Source organism: Cyprinus carpio, chromosome B3 (genome assembly GCF_018340385.1).
Source record: "Cyprinus carpio isolate SPL01 chromosome B3, ASM1834038v1, whole genome shotgun sequence".
Classification (NCBI taxonomy): Eukaryota; Metazoa; Chordata; class Actinopteri; order Cypriniformes; family Cyprinidae; genus Cyprinus; species Cyprinus carpio.
The window spans coordinates 16,241,229-16,255,615 of NC_056599.1; the positions used below are offsets into that span (position 1 = coordinate 16,241,229).

The 14,387-nt window shown below is 35.8% G+C and overlaps 1 protein-coding gene across 14 annotated transcripts in view; it reads left to right on the forward strand.

The window, feature by feature from the left end:
• Positions 1–14,387, forward strand: part of LOC122136503 (caskin-1-like) — an 85,931-nt gene that overhangs the window by 51,400 nt on the left and 20,144 nt on the right. For all 14 annotated transcript variants that reach the window (XM_042719929.1, XM_042719933.1, XM_042719932.1 and 11 more), the window contains exons 3-6: positions 7,670–7,767; positions 7,990–8,135; positions 8,873–8,968; positions 9,076–9,206. In XM_042719929.1, coding sequence (XP_042575863.1) covers positions 7,670–7,767; positions 7,990–8,135; positions 8,873–8,968; positions 9,076–9,206 — 471 coding nt within the window. The remainder of the gene's footprint in view (positions 1–7,669; positions 7,768–7,989; positions 8,136–8,872; positions 8,969–9,075; positions 9,207–14,387) is intronic.

The following is a 14,387-nucleotide window of genomic DNA, read 5'->3' on the forward strand; positions in this document are numbered from 1 at the left end:
CAGTATGGCTATAAAGGTCACACAAAATGATATTTAAACTCACATTAGACACTTTTAACATTGAATAAAGCACATAATCAGTACCTGAGATCATCATCATCATAGCATGTATGTTGTTCAAACCGCAACATTGCAGAAATAGAAACCGTTTCTAAAATAGAATCTGCTGTCACTCGCGGAATGTCTCTGTTACGGCTGGTTAGGACAAAAACGCTGATTAAAGTGAAAAAAAAACCTTTTATTGCATGTCACGGAGTCGTGTCACATCTGGTTAGGACACAGTGTTAACCATAGCTTAGTGTTCATCATACCTGTTCCAACATTGCTAAGAAACTAAGTTAGAAGTCTCTTAAAAAATCATTGAATTAAAAAACAAACAAACACATCTCTTTTCTATAAGTTGCATGATTTGAGGTATCATTCTTGCCCATAGCATGGTGCCGTGAAGTTTTGTCTGGAAGAAGAGGTTTTAAGAGAACAGTAACGCTTCATAGATCTGTCTTTGTGATGCATTAGGATCATAGGTGCATGAAAGAAGCAGCAGGAGCACAGCGTGAGGAGTGTCAGGTGCTTGATGCTGATAGGAGGATTGTGTGGTAGAATGTTCCGGTGGGCATCTGCAGGAACAATAAAAACAAAGACGCTTTAGATGGGGTGCACACTAAGCTCTGATTTAAAGGCTTGTTGTGACAATGTTTTAGACAGATTTGTGAAGGCAGTGTGTCTCAGTGTGAAGGTCACTGGCACTGACAGCCACACAAACACACACTCTCATTGCGGTCGGAGTTGAGTCCAAGCAGGGCCACAGAAAAATAGGAGGCTTTCAGTGGATTCTGAGATAAGCTGTATCTGAAACGAGCTCGAGGAACATTGCTACATGACTGCCATCTGCTGTGAGGCTGTGTTCATCGGGATTATATTACTATGTCATCTCATACATCTCTGTGTGATTGTCTCGATCACATACCATAACAGCTTTCAAATTGACTGTGGATCATACCAGACCTGTTTGTCCATTGCTTCAAGGTGGATTCAAAGTCTGTCTTCCATGACTGGATAAACATAGGGTTGATAGACTCTGTTTGTAGAGGCTTCATCTTCCGTTTTTCAATTCAGCCCACATAAAAATCTAAGATTAATATAGCTGCCAGCCCCTTAAAAAAATCTAACCTTGCTCTTGAAGCAGTAAATAATTCTCTCAGCTAGGGCTGTGATGGTGGCAGATTTTTACCACCGCGGTGGTAATGGACCAACTACCGCTGGTGGCGCGGTGTGGATGCATATATAATTAATATTAATTATATACATATAATTTATGTATTATATTTTAAACACAGCTAATTAAAAATTAGGCTCAATCATCTATTAACAAATGTGCGTGTTTATTTTAGCACTTCCGTCAGTGAATACGCACCCCGCAAAACACTAAAATAAATATCATAGAAATAATACAGTTAAACAAGAAAGTAACCTAAATAAGAAAGTCAAATACACCCTGTCTGCAGGACACGAGCGGCGTGGCGCGACACGACAAAATACTATAGAATTCATTATAATCAATCGGTGATGCTACACTGGATGCAGCACTACACGACATGACCAATCCATGACAGTAAACTGCCTCGTCCTATTTATGAGGTACTGAGACAGTGTTCAGATGTCCTGGGTAGACACTAGACAATCTTGTTGTGATGCGGTGTCGCTTCCGGTGTAGACACGGTTCACTGAAAAAAGCCGAAGCGGAGACAGGCGAAAGTATAAATCCCACAGGCATATTAACTCCTCATCTGTACGCGCTTTCTTTGAAATAGGAATCGTTGCCACATTTATTGTTAACATCTTTCAATTATCACAGTCTCGTTTGTATCTGGCCAGTTTGGAGAAACTAAGCCTCACCAAACCTGACCAGCCAGGCGTTTCCGATCACGTAAACTTGAAGATACTTGTACAACTTCCTAACAAGGTCCGCCCCAACACAAAATCAATTTGCTGAATGCATAAACAGTTTTTTCCTGCGCTCAACCTGCCAATCTAAAGGAAACGCTGTGTATGGCTTTTGAGGTCATTTGTAAATTACCATAGACTTAAAGTTTAAATAAAACAATTTGCAACTATTACTGTTATTATACTTGTATACAAAACAAGTGTGCGTAGAGTGCGTGACGTCACATGCACTACCGCCGATGGCAGTAGCCCTACTCTCAGCCCTAAGCTGAGTAAGAAGACTGAAGTCCTGACACAGCCGCTACATGTTAGCTTTGATACAGAATGTACATGTACATTTAGAGTATTTCCAATTTTGGTGGTGATTCTTCCCAGGATTCAAGTGTTTTGAGTCTGTTCACTGAAATGATTAGATTTGTTAGTTGATTTATTCAGTGTTTAATTATTTTAAGTAAATATTTACGCTAGGGTGACAAATGATCAGTTTTCTGTGATTTTAAATGTTATTTTAACTGAGACGATTTGTTAAATAGCACTAAGTCATTCTGAAAGAAGTTTTAATACGCTTTTTTAAAAAGTATTTGTGACAACAAAACAGATCTGTCATTTTTCCTCTATTGTGTGAACTGCTTACCATGACTTATCTATAAAAAGACCATTTTATAATGTTTCGTCATGACCTTTTTTTAGCCACCAAGGTCTCATTGGCTTCAAAAATGATAGAGTTCAGAGAATAAGAAATAAGAGTCAGTGTATGAAAGTGAATGAGAATAGTTTGTTCACTTAAATGATTTGTTTAAAAACAAACAAGTTCATTATCATGTCATTAAGATGTCGCTACCACATGAAACGAGCAGCAGTTCTCTAATTAAACATGCAGCTTTAGCTCAGCAGATAATGCTCAATGTGTGTAATGCTGAGAATCAATGTAATGACTTTATTTTGAGGATCAAAAAAGAGCTAATCTATAAACCTGCGGATGTCTTCAAAACACACAGCTGGGGCAGCTACGACTCAGTGGCAGGATTAATGATGCTGTTCTTTTATTGAATTCATTACCACGCTCAGTGAGCATTAATAAAGCCTTAATTGTTCTGTCTAAACCCAATCAGCTAATTATGACTTTTCATTTCTTGAACTGCAACTCTGCACTTTCTTCCATGCAATTTGTCATCTTTAGACTTTTAATATACTAAGGGTTCCTGTTATGGCTGCCAATCAATATAACAGAAAAAAAAATAAAGTGAAAGCCACACTGTGACTTGTTTTGAAACCATTAAAGTCACTTTTTAAACATGGCATTAATTTAAAGATTTTTTTTATATGAGCAAGAGTTCTGGTATATAAATTTTACAAAATTGTAGCTATGCATTATATATCTGCAGTCATATTGGTTTTGGATGATAAAACTGGTTGAATTACATTACCATTTTTTTCTATTCATCAAAGAATCCTATAAAATGTGTGAGTGTTTCCACAAAAATACTAAGCTGCTGTATAAATAAGAAATGTGTCTTGAGCAGCAAGTCAGCACATTAGAATAATTTCTGAAGGATCATGTGACCATGAGGACTGGAGTGATGATGCTTAAAATTCAGCTTCGCATCACAGGAAAAAATTACAATATTAAATTTATAACATAAATAATCATTTTAAATAGTGTTTTACAATATTACAGTTTTATTATATATTTAATAAAAATAAATGCAGCCTTGGTGAACATAAGAGACTAACATTTAAAAAATATCTTACCTACCCAAACTTTTCAATGGTAGTGTATAGTAAGATCATAGGACCCTGCATTATTTGTCAATATGTCAGGTTTTACCTTTACAAATTCACAAAATTCCATAATTGTGAATCTCTACTCAATTTGGCCAGGTGGTTTAGATATATATGTTTTTTATATGATTCCTTTTATAACTATTCTTTGTTGGCAAAGCATCAATCTTTGCATGTCGCTAAGCAACACACAGCAACAGCAATTTTCCCACCACCTTGGCCAATCCAAATTGAGAAAATAACATTTTGGAGGTATGTCATACGCACATTATGACATCCATATGTATCCCCTGCTCTCTTCGGTAATAGAGATAACAGACATCTTGTGATAATAAATCTAAAGTGTTCTCATAAGAGACTTAATGTTCTTTCTAATCAGAGATCATTGCCTTAAATGGGAGCACTTGTGGGAATTTGATTTATGAGCAAGGAAGAGCCTGTCATTTTGCTGCCTCCACCTTTAATAAAATGATATGAAACTTGCCTTCATAAAAAAAAAAGTGTTATAGAAGAAAGAACAACTGAGAAACAGTAGAGCTGAGATATTTCAGAAACGGATATTACCAGCACTGACACAGATGATTGTCTTGTTTGATGGCATTTTGTTGGGGATAAATGTTTTAAGAGGCAGAGGAGCCAGTAGAGCTATAGATGTGCCTGGATTATTACTCATGATCCAACTGATGCGGCTGCCAGAAACCAAGTGTGTGAGATCACTGATGGATGGGTAGCAGTTTATTCCATGTGAACAAACACCTTTTAAATTAACAGTGAAATGTGGGGGTCAATAATACAGTCTTCAGCGCTTGTAGTTTCAAAGATCTGCTGGAACACATGGTTGCCAATTCTTTCTAGTACTATAACGTTTCTATGAGGGAGCAGACAAGTTTAGTGATTTTATATAGTTATGAGTCCCCTGATAGTTACAAATAATCAAAACTAGTTGTTATATTTGTTAACTTGTGCCTTGATGGCACAATTCTTCTCTTAATATCAGATTACATACATGTATAATATGTTTAAGTCTCTATTATGCAGAGTTAATTTTGACAGCAAATTTTGATTTAGTTTTAGTCATAGTGTTATAACTAAAACCCCATTTAGTTTTAGTCATATTTAGTCATCTGAATTGTTTTTAGTTTTAGTCTACTAAATCTACAGTAAATTTAGTTGGCTAAAATCTAATGGGTTTAGTTACAGTGCATTTATTAACCATTTCTCTAAAATTTCCAAACTCATTATATGGGTTTGATATTAAGGTTTTATCATGATAGACACCAATTTAACGGCTGTCACACACAACATGCCTTAATGTTAAAATTAAATAAAACCACTTCTCATTTTGTTGTTTGATTAAACTCCGAACCACGCAGCAGATTCGTCCTGAATGAATCTCATCCCAAATTGTCTCTCCCTCCCTTGTCTCGTTTTTATTAGTTGACAAAAATGTCAGTAGATTTACGTCATAGTTTTTGTCATTCAAAAAGAGTTTTAGTTCATTGTCTCGTTGTCGTCTGTGAAAAACAATTTGTTGACAACAGTTATGACAAAAATTATTCGTCAACAAAATTAACACTGATATTATGAGTCAAAGTCAAATAGTAAATATGTAAATTGGGATCCAAATTTAAAAAATATTGATTGAAAGTATCTTGTTTCAAACGTGGAAGGATGTCAATACACACTATTTTTCAAGTTCAAGTCCATCTAATCTTCTGTCTGGTTTGATTGTTGGGAAAAAAAAATGGCAGATTTGGCATTATGATTGGTCAGATCACCTGTCAATCAAACTCCCTGCCAAGGGTCAATTGCAGGCTATTTTTGTTAAGCACATAAATATGGAAATGTATTTGTAGTTTAACTAGTACAATATAAATGTATTTAAAATACATTTTCGTATTTTTTCTAGGGTGTTATTTCATATATTTAAAATATCGCATTTCTTGTGATTTATATACACTATTTTTGAAAAGTTTGGGGTCAGTAATGTTTTAAAGTTTTCTATCTTATACTCACCAAAGCAAAAACATAAACAAAATCACATTTTATGTTCCAGTTCACTTAAAAATGATTTACTGTCTGTCATTATGATGATGATAATGATGACGTTGGTGGTAAACACAATCTCATCAGACATGCTGCTAGTGAATGGAGCAGTGCTGATGGTGCTTCTTTTGGAGGGAATGCCTTGGGCTTTAGTACCCTCATTAAGAAAAGTAGGTCAGGCAGCGTGTGTATATGTGTTAACCTCACAAGAAAGAAAGAGGACAATGAATATTGTATGGCTTGTGATGAGGAGCCTGGGAAGAGTGGGGTTTTCTGGCCCATCCCCCAGCATGCTCTGCTGCAGTGGCACAGTGCAGACCTGCATGATAGTGCCAGTGAGAAAGGGAGAGATGGGTCAGGCAGGGCTCCTGTGAGTTTAGTATTCTGCTCTGAGCCGCCACACTCCGAGGGTTTATGTTCACGCTTGCACTGGCAGCCTCACAACCATAGCCATGGTTACAGCATATTTCATGCACCAATCACAGAGAGAAAATCCAATGAGGGCTTTTTGTCTGCTCCACTTTGAAGAACCGTCTGCACTCTGGACGTGCAGTTTCATGATGCATTGTGGGAAAATACTATAGGGTGTTATTGATGCAGATAATCATACAGTATATACAAAAATCTTTATTGAGGTTTTAACAGTCAGTGTTTAGGCTATATTGTGTATATATGTGGGTTGCTGAAAACTTGAATTTGAGAGCATTGTATCTGAATTTTGCTGAAATTCCCCTTAGATGTGTTATTATAGTTGACATATTTCTATGTAAAATAACCAAACAGATGTCTCCCAGTTGTTTATAGTATTTGTTTTATTATATTTAATATTTACATATTTTATATTTATATTTTTATATTTAAGTGTATGTGTTGTATAAGTATTTGTACAATACCATGAACAAAAATGCTCAATATATTAATTAAAAACTAAAATAAAACAAGTAAAATTATTTATTTTCTCATTTTTATAAAGTGCAAAAATGCAATGTATGTTTAAATGATTATATTTGATTTCAAAACACCTAAGGTGCATGCTGTGTGCATGGTTTGCACCAGAATAAACGTCAGGAATAAACGTACTACTTTTTCACTGATTCATACTAAAAAGTAAACATATTAAATATATACTTTTATGTTTATGTGTGTGTGTGTGTGTGTGTGTGTGTGTGTGTGTGTGTGTGTTTATACATACATTGTATATTACAGTTAATACAAACACACATTTGTTTGATGACCTCATACTGATTCATTTTATTAATTTTATAAACAGTGAAACACACAGTGATACACACACACTGATGAATGTGGCTATAGCTCAAACACAGGCTCCTCGTATTAACTTCAAACTTGCAGTTCTGTGCAAGTTAAGTTAATGAATGTTATTGTAGTTCAAGTGTATGTGGTTGACAGTATTGTCTGCCAAGTCCTTTGTAAAGCAGTTGATGTGGTCTAGCTGAAGAGAGGCACAGGAGAGCAAGAGACATTAACATCTGTTATCTGCCTGTCTGTCTGTCTGTCTGTCTGTCTGTCTGTCTGTCTGTCTGTCTATCTATATATTGATACATATATTGTACGTATTACAGCACACACACACACACACACACACACACACACACACACACACACACACACACACATAAACATAAAAGTATATATTTAATATTTATTTTTTAGTATGAATCAGTATGAAAAAGTAGTAGAAAAATAAGATTTATTACTAAAAGCTCCATTTACAAGTGTGTGATATATATTCATTCCATTTTAATTCTACTTGCTTGAATTCAAATCCAAATTTAATTAAAGTTATGCATCCTGTTTGTTACCTCAATTTTCATCCCAAAAAGAAATTGGCGTTCTGACATCCGCTTTATGTTATTTTTATGTGTGTTATTCACAGATTTTCACCACTGCACCATGCAGCTCTGAATGGAAATGTGGAGGTTATATCACTGCTTCTGGAGTCTCAGGCCATGGTGGACATCAGGGACCAGAAAGGTACCAGAGATACATCAGTGTGAAGTGTTAACTTAAATTATATATTTGACCTGTTTTGGAACACAGATTAAAAAAAAAAAAAAAAAGTACAGTATAGCTTTGGATCTCACGTCAATACAACCTGACACAAGCTTAACTCTAAATGTATGTTTTAGTCTAATGTGTATTTTTTTTATATTTTGCAGTGCAGTAATATTAAAAGTCTTTCCTTTCATGTTCCAGGGATGCGGCCTCTGCATTATGCAGCGTGGCAGGGAAAGTCAGAGCCCATGAAGTTGCTACTGAAGTCAGGCTCCTCAGTGAACGGTCAGTCTGATGAGGGTCAGATCCCCCTGCACCTGGCTGCTCAGCACGGACACTATGACGTAGTGAGTGCACACTGCTACAACACCATGCCCACTGTTCTTCAAAGACTCCATATGAGCACCAGTGTATGATAAAAGATTCGGCATGCGGTTATGTATACTGACAACTTGGAACCAGAACCTGACGAGTAAATGCTTTAAAGCTAGATCATCCCACACGCATGCATTTAATGAAAGGCACAAGGCAGACACTTTTCCTCCTCTCTGTCAGAGTTTCTACCTCCTAATGAAGCTTCAATAGATACTATGGCTCTTATTTTCCCTTTTAAAGACTTTGTTTTTTGTTTAAATGTTTAAACATGAGATATAAATATGTCATTGTTTTGTGTGGCACTAAAGAACTGGGAAGCGTGGCACTGTTTACAGACTGTCCTGATAGTCTTGTGAATGCATCATCCATCTCTGAAATTATGCGTATATAATAGGGATGCACAAAAATAAAATTTAGATCAACATGCCAGAAGCTGTAAATAATTTTTTTTATCTTATGACTGATAGCTGATATTAAAATTGTGGTAATACTTTAATATAGGGACCAATTCTCACTATTAACTAGTTGCTTATTAGCATTGCTGTTATTAACATATTTTATATATATATATATATATATATATATATATATATATATATATATATATATATAACACGTGCAGTATACGATAGTTTCAGCTGGTAACTGATATTGTAGTAATATAACAAAATCCTAAGAGAAGAACTAACAGCTGGTTACCTGTTCACAGTCTGAGATGCTTCTGCAGCACCAGTCGAACCCCTGCATAGTGGACAATGCTGGGAAGACCCCACTGGACCTGGCTTGTGAATTCGGACGTGTTGGGGTGAGTCACACGCTGCTTTTTTTGGTCACTGTCAAATTACTACTACATCTTTTTCCTGTCTCTAATTGGCTTTTGTGTGTGTGTATGATTGTCTGTGTGCTCTGCAGGTGGTCCAGCTGCTACTGAGCAGTAACATGTGTGCAGCTCTGTTGGAGCCCAAGCCCGGAGACTCGACTGATCCCAACGGCACCAGCCCGCTGCATCTCGCTGCCAAGAACGGACACATCGACATCATCAGGTGAGCGTTCAGAGCCCTGAGACTCAGATGGAAAGACAGGATGCATGGCTCCAATGCTTTTCTAAAAATAGAAGTCACACCTCTAGTGCGCCTTTCCAGATCTCAGACTGCCGGTGCCGGGTCCATGTTACACTTCTGTTTACCAGACACTGAAAGTAAATCAGGTCACTTTTTCAAGCCACTAAAACATCTTGAGATAAGAAAACTTTGCAACAAGTTTGGACACTTTACAGTAAGGTTTCACCTACATTAGTTAGGTGTCATAAATAAACAATAAGCAAAATATTTTTACATTACTTATGAAATCTGGGTTCATTTTTGTTTGGACACTTTACAGTAAGGTTTCACCTACATTAGTACACTAGTTCAATAATAATAATAATAATAATTCAATAATAATAACAAATTAGTTTTGCTTACTGACTCATAATACATTTACTAGGTTAACTACTATTGTTAAAAATCGAAATAATAATACATATACATAATAAGTGCATGTTTTTATTAGTGCATGCTTTTCCCATGAGCTGCTGGCAGGACGCATCACACGTATAGGAATCTCTCGTAACACATTGTGAGACCTGTTTGTTCATAAGTATATATTTCCTTATATCTAAGCCTGGTTTAACTAGATATTCCATCAGTCCACAGCAGCACGGTGTAAGAAACATATTCCATATTCTCTCTGTGGCATCAACACCAAGGGATCCTGTTGAAAAAACAGCATATGCTGTTTAGGAATGTTTTGGGGGGTGTTTGCTTGGTTTGGGTTGATTTGGTGTTGAGCAGGTTTTTATGCTTTTTTAACTGAATGCTTTTTTATTTCATGAGCTGAAAGTTGGTTCTATTCAGGTCATAAACATAATTGCTGGACCTCATATAATATGTATCGCGATAAAAAAAAATTCAATACGGTGATATGTTTTTAAACACATCATTTCACAGTGTTTTCCCATATTGAATTTGTGGCGTGTTTCTTCGTTGAATACATATCGTTTAAATCAAAACACGTCGCTGTTTTATATTGTATCTCTGAAGGGAACCGACTGTGTTTCAGAAAAGCGAAAGCAGCTCCTTTGATTATAAGCGTTACTGGAGAAACCGCACCACTCTACAGCGCTGCTGATTCGGCTCCAGCAACAGTCCTTTTTTTTTTCCTGCAGCACAAGGCACTGACTAAAGCACAAACATATCCAAAGTACTGCCAATTAAATTTTGAAATATTACTATTAAAATAACTTTTATTTTAAAATGTAGTTTATTCCTGTGATCAAAGCATTTCAACACCATTAAGTCTTGGATCTTCAGAAATCATTATTTTTTTCAGGATTCTTTGATGAAAAAACAAGCATATGCATAAAGCTTGTTTAGACATGTTTTGATTACATTTGATTTGAACACTATTGTCAGCTTTGAGTCAGCATCATTTCTTTCTTTCTTTTGGGAAAGAGAATTATAGGTGGTCCTTAGCAGAGATGCTTTAAGTTGATCAAAAGTGATGATAAAGACATTTATAAAGTTACAAAATTTATATTTTCAAATGTTCTTCTTCTGAACTTTCTGCCATCAAGAAACCTGCTTCTACTCAGCTGATTTCAACACCATTTTAGGCAGCAAATCAGAATTACGAATGATGTCTGAACGATCATGTAATCAGAGTAATGATGCTAAAACATTTTGAAATCACAGGAATAAACCATTTTAAAATATTTTTATAAAACAGTATTTTAAATAGTAAAAATATTTCAAAATGTTACTTTTCTTGCTGTATTTTGGATCATGCAGGCTTGGTGAGCAGAAGAGAATTCTTTAAAAACATTAAAAAACTGTTCAAAGCTTTTGATGGTGTAACATTAGCCTATAGTTTGGTTAAAGCTCTGGTCTGATTATTGAAGTGATTGTACATTGTTTGTATGGGCTAAATACCAAAAAGAAGGTTTTTTTTTTTTTTTCAAAAAATTAAATGGGGTTTTTAAAAGGTGTCAGCTTTGGCAAATACATTTTTCATTAAATTTCAACACAGACTTTGTGGGCGCGTTCTTGGCATTGGCTTTTGTGATGTGACGATATCGGGCGACGCTGTCGTGATATAAATTTGGAGTCCAGCCCTAATCAAAATGGTAACATGGATGGTGCTCTTGAAATGAAGTGAGAAAAGCTAAATTAATATTAATTTATGTGACTTTGTTGTTATTTTTGATGGGCCCCGCTGTTCAAGCTGACTTAATGGATCCATGTGCTTGATGAAGTGAGACTCTGCAAACAGACGCACTCTCATTGATGTTAATGAGCAGCCAATGAGCATGTGATGATGATGCAGGCGGCCTGTGCAGGTCAGAAGTGCTGGATTTACTGCCACTCATGAGAGAGAGAAGGGGAAACAGTCAGTCACCTGATATGTATTGCAATATCCATATATCATGTCATGTTCAACAAAGCCATTTCTGCTCTACTGGCACCAAACAGAATTGCAAAACCAATTGTTTTCAAATAATTCCTCAAAAACTCTGCCGTAGTTTGGAAGGGTGACCATATATCATCTCTATTTCCAGGTCATGTCTTGGCCGGGATTTCTAAATTGCCTAAAATGTCTGGGTTTTGGGATTGTTTTCTTATTTTCTTTTTCTTTTTTTTTTTTTTTTTGTGTTTTGGTTTTGTTTTAATAGCATGCAGACGTTGTTCATAATCAACCAATCATGGTGCAAAGAAGGTGGGATTTAGAGAGAACGGCTAAAACAATACAAATATGTTTTGTTTTAGTGTTTTAGGGATGTTGTTAGTTTGTTAATTGGAAAACAAGGCCGCCAAATGGTGATTTTAGGCAATTTGTTTTTAGGAAGTTTGTAATTTCTGGGAAATAATTTGTCTGGGGATTTTTTTATTTTATTTTATTTTATTTTATTTTACCCAGTATTATTTTACCCAGACATAACATTATTATTTATTTTATTATTTATTTTACCCAGTGTTATAAGACATACTATTATTTATATTATTATTTATTTGTGTGTGTGTGTGTGTGTGTGTGTGTGTGTGTGTGTGTGTGTGTGTGTGTGTGTGTGTGTGTGTTTGTAATGAGATCTGAGTATTATCAGAACTGGCCTGGAGCTCAGAAATCAGCTAATTAAAGAAACTCTTTGATGAGCTGTAAGTCAATTATCATGTGACTTCCCATTGCATTATTATACAAATGCCCAGGGGTCCTCATGCAACTATTTACATTGGATGAGAAATATATTGCTTCAAATCTCGGCTCAGCCGTGCATTTTGTGCATCAACATACAAGCTCAAGCGAGACACTGGACAAGCCATGTCCTCAGCATCACCTCCTGTATCTGTGTGCAGACAGCTGCACCTGCTTGTGTTGAAGGGCATCTTTCCATCTTTCTACTGCTAGCATGAGCACGGTTGAGTGTGCATGTCCCCAGCCATATTCCTCTGGGTTTGCCAAGCCCCATCCACTCCCTAATACAACACACTGCCATCCATCATTGTGACAGCCAGAACCAGACCTCCTTCATTATCAGACAGAGATGAGAGGAAGATCAGAGGCATTCTGCACTCTCCTGTCTTTGAACCATCCTAATGTCATCAATCATAGATACTGCGAAGATCATTCGTCGATGTTTAACGCCTCGTGACTAAACAAAGGGCGCCAATGTGAGTGTGCACACCGACGCGAAAAACGCCACGCGTAAAAGTGTCATTTTTTAAAAAACGCCTCGGGTTCGTTTTTTTGGTTTGACGCACCGCGTCAAAAACTATACGACCAATGAGAATGGCGCTTTTGCACACGTGTCTGGAGCTTCTGAAGTTACAGTAAAACACAACTTGGGGGCGCTCAAACACAAAACTGTCTTGCTGACACACATACGTAACGGCGAAGAAGATATACGCCAAGTAGCGTCTACACTGCCTTCAATATGCAAGGCAAGATGAATGTAGAGTTGCTGGTCTCGTTGGTGTCGGAACACAAAGAACTATATGACAAACGCGACAGCGGATTACAAAAATCTTGATAAAAGAGAACTAGTATTTCTAGTATTTCTGTTTTACATTAAGCGCCATCTAATGTCAGGGAATGAATTTGCATGTTCACTCGGCTCATCGTCAGCAAAAATCGCTTGGGTGTGAACACAAAAAACGCGTTGAAAAACGCTGGCGAATAACGCGCGCCGATCATTCGTCCCGGTGTGTACGGCCCTACTCTCCTGTCTTTGAACCATCCTAATGCTACACTGCATGTCAGACATTTTCATTGGACAACAATTAGACTGACACATTAATCACTGCATCATACAGTACACTCAAATGTTCCTTATTTGATTGATATATGTATAAATCAAATTGTATTATGTATTGTTTTTTTATTTTATTTAAACCCTCTGGTTATGATTAGGATGATACATGTATAGGTTCAGTCTCAAACCCTGTAGTTAATAGGATTAACTACAATTGCCAATAAGGATCAATACTAGGTGTCAATACAGACGTCAGCATGTGACTGTTTGTCAGTGTATAATCTAGTGCAGGGGTGTCAAACTCTTTTTAGGTCAAGGGCTGGCTTGGTGTAAATATCACTTTAGGCTGGGTTTTATTTTGTTTAACCTTGGTGTACCTATAGAGAGTTCTTGTAGTTAATTAAAACGTAAACCTTAAAAAAAAAATTTTGATATGTGCATAAAATAAATGTTAACTGAAACCAAATAAAAAGAAACAATTGTTTCAACTAGTTGCCTAGAAAACATTTCTAATTTTTATTTAATTTAACTTTATGTACCAGACGACTAAAACTAAAATATTTTTAATTTTTATTTAATTTAGTTTTTTGTTAATTTAGAATAATACTAAAAAAGTAATTTAGTAATTTATAATCATTTTAATTAAATTTCAAATGAAAACAAAATACTAAAATAAAAACTAATTCAAAATAGTAAACTAAATTATAAAAAATTATATAAATAAAAAACTAATTAAAAATATAAACTAAATTTTTAAAATATTATATATATATATATATATATACACATATGCTAAATGCTGCTTTAATAATATCCAACACTAGGGTAAATTGAAGTATCAAAAGGGAGCACATGAAATGTAATCATTTCATTCACAAGAGGCTTTTACATGTCTTAGGGTCTATAAATGCAATTGATAACCACTAACTAGCATTGCTTT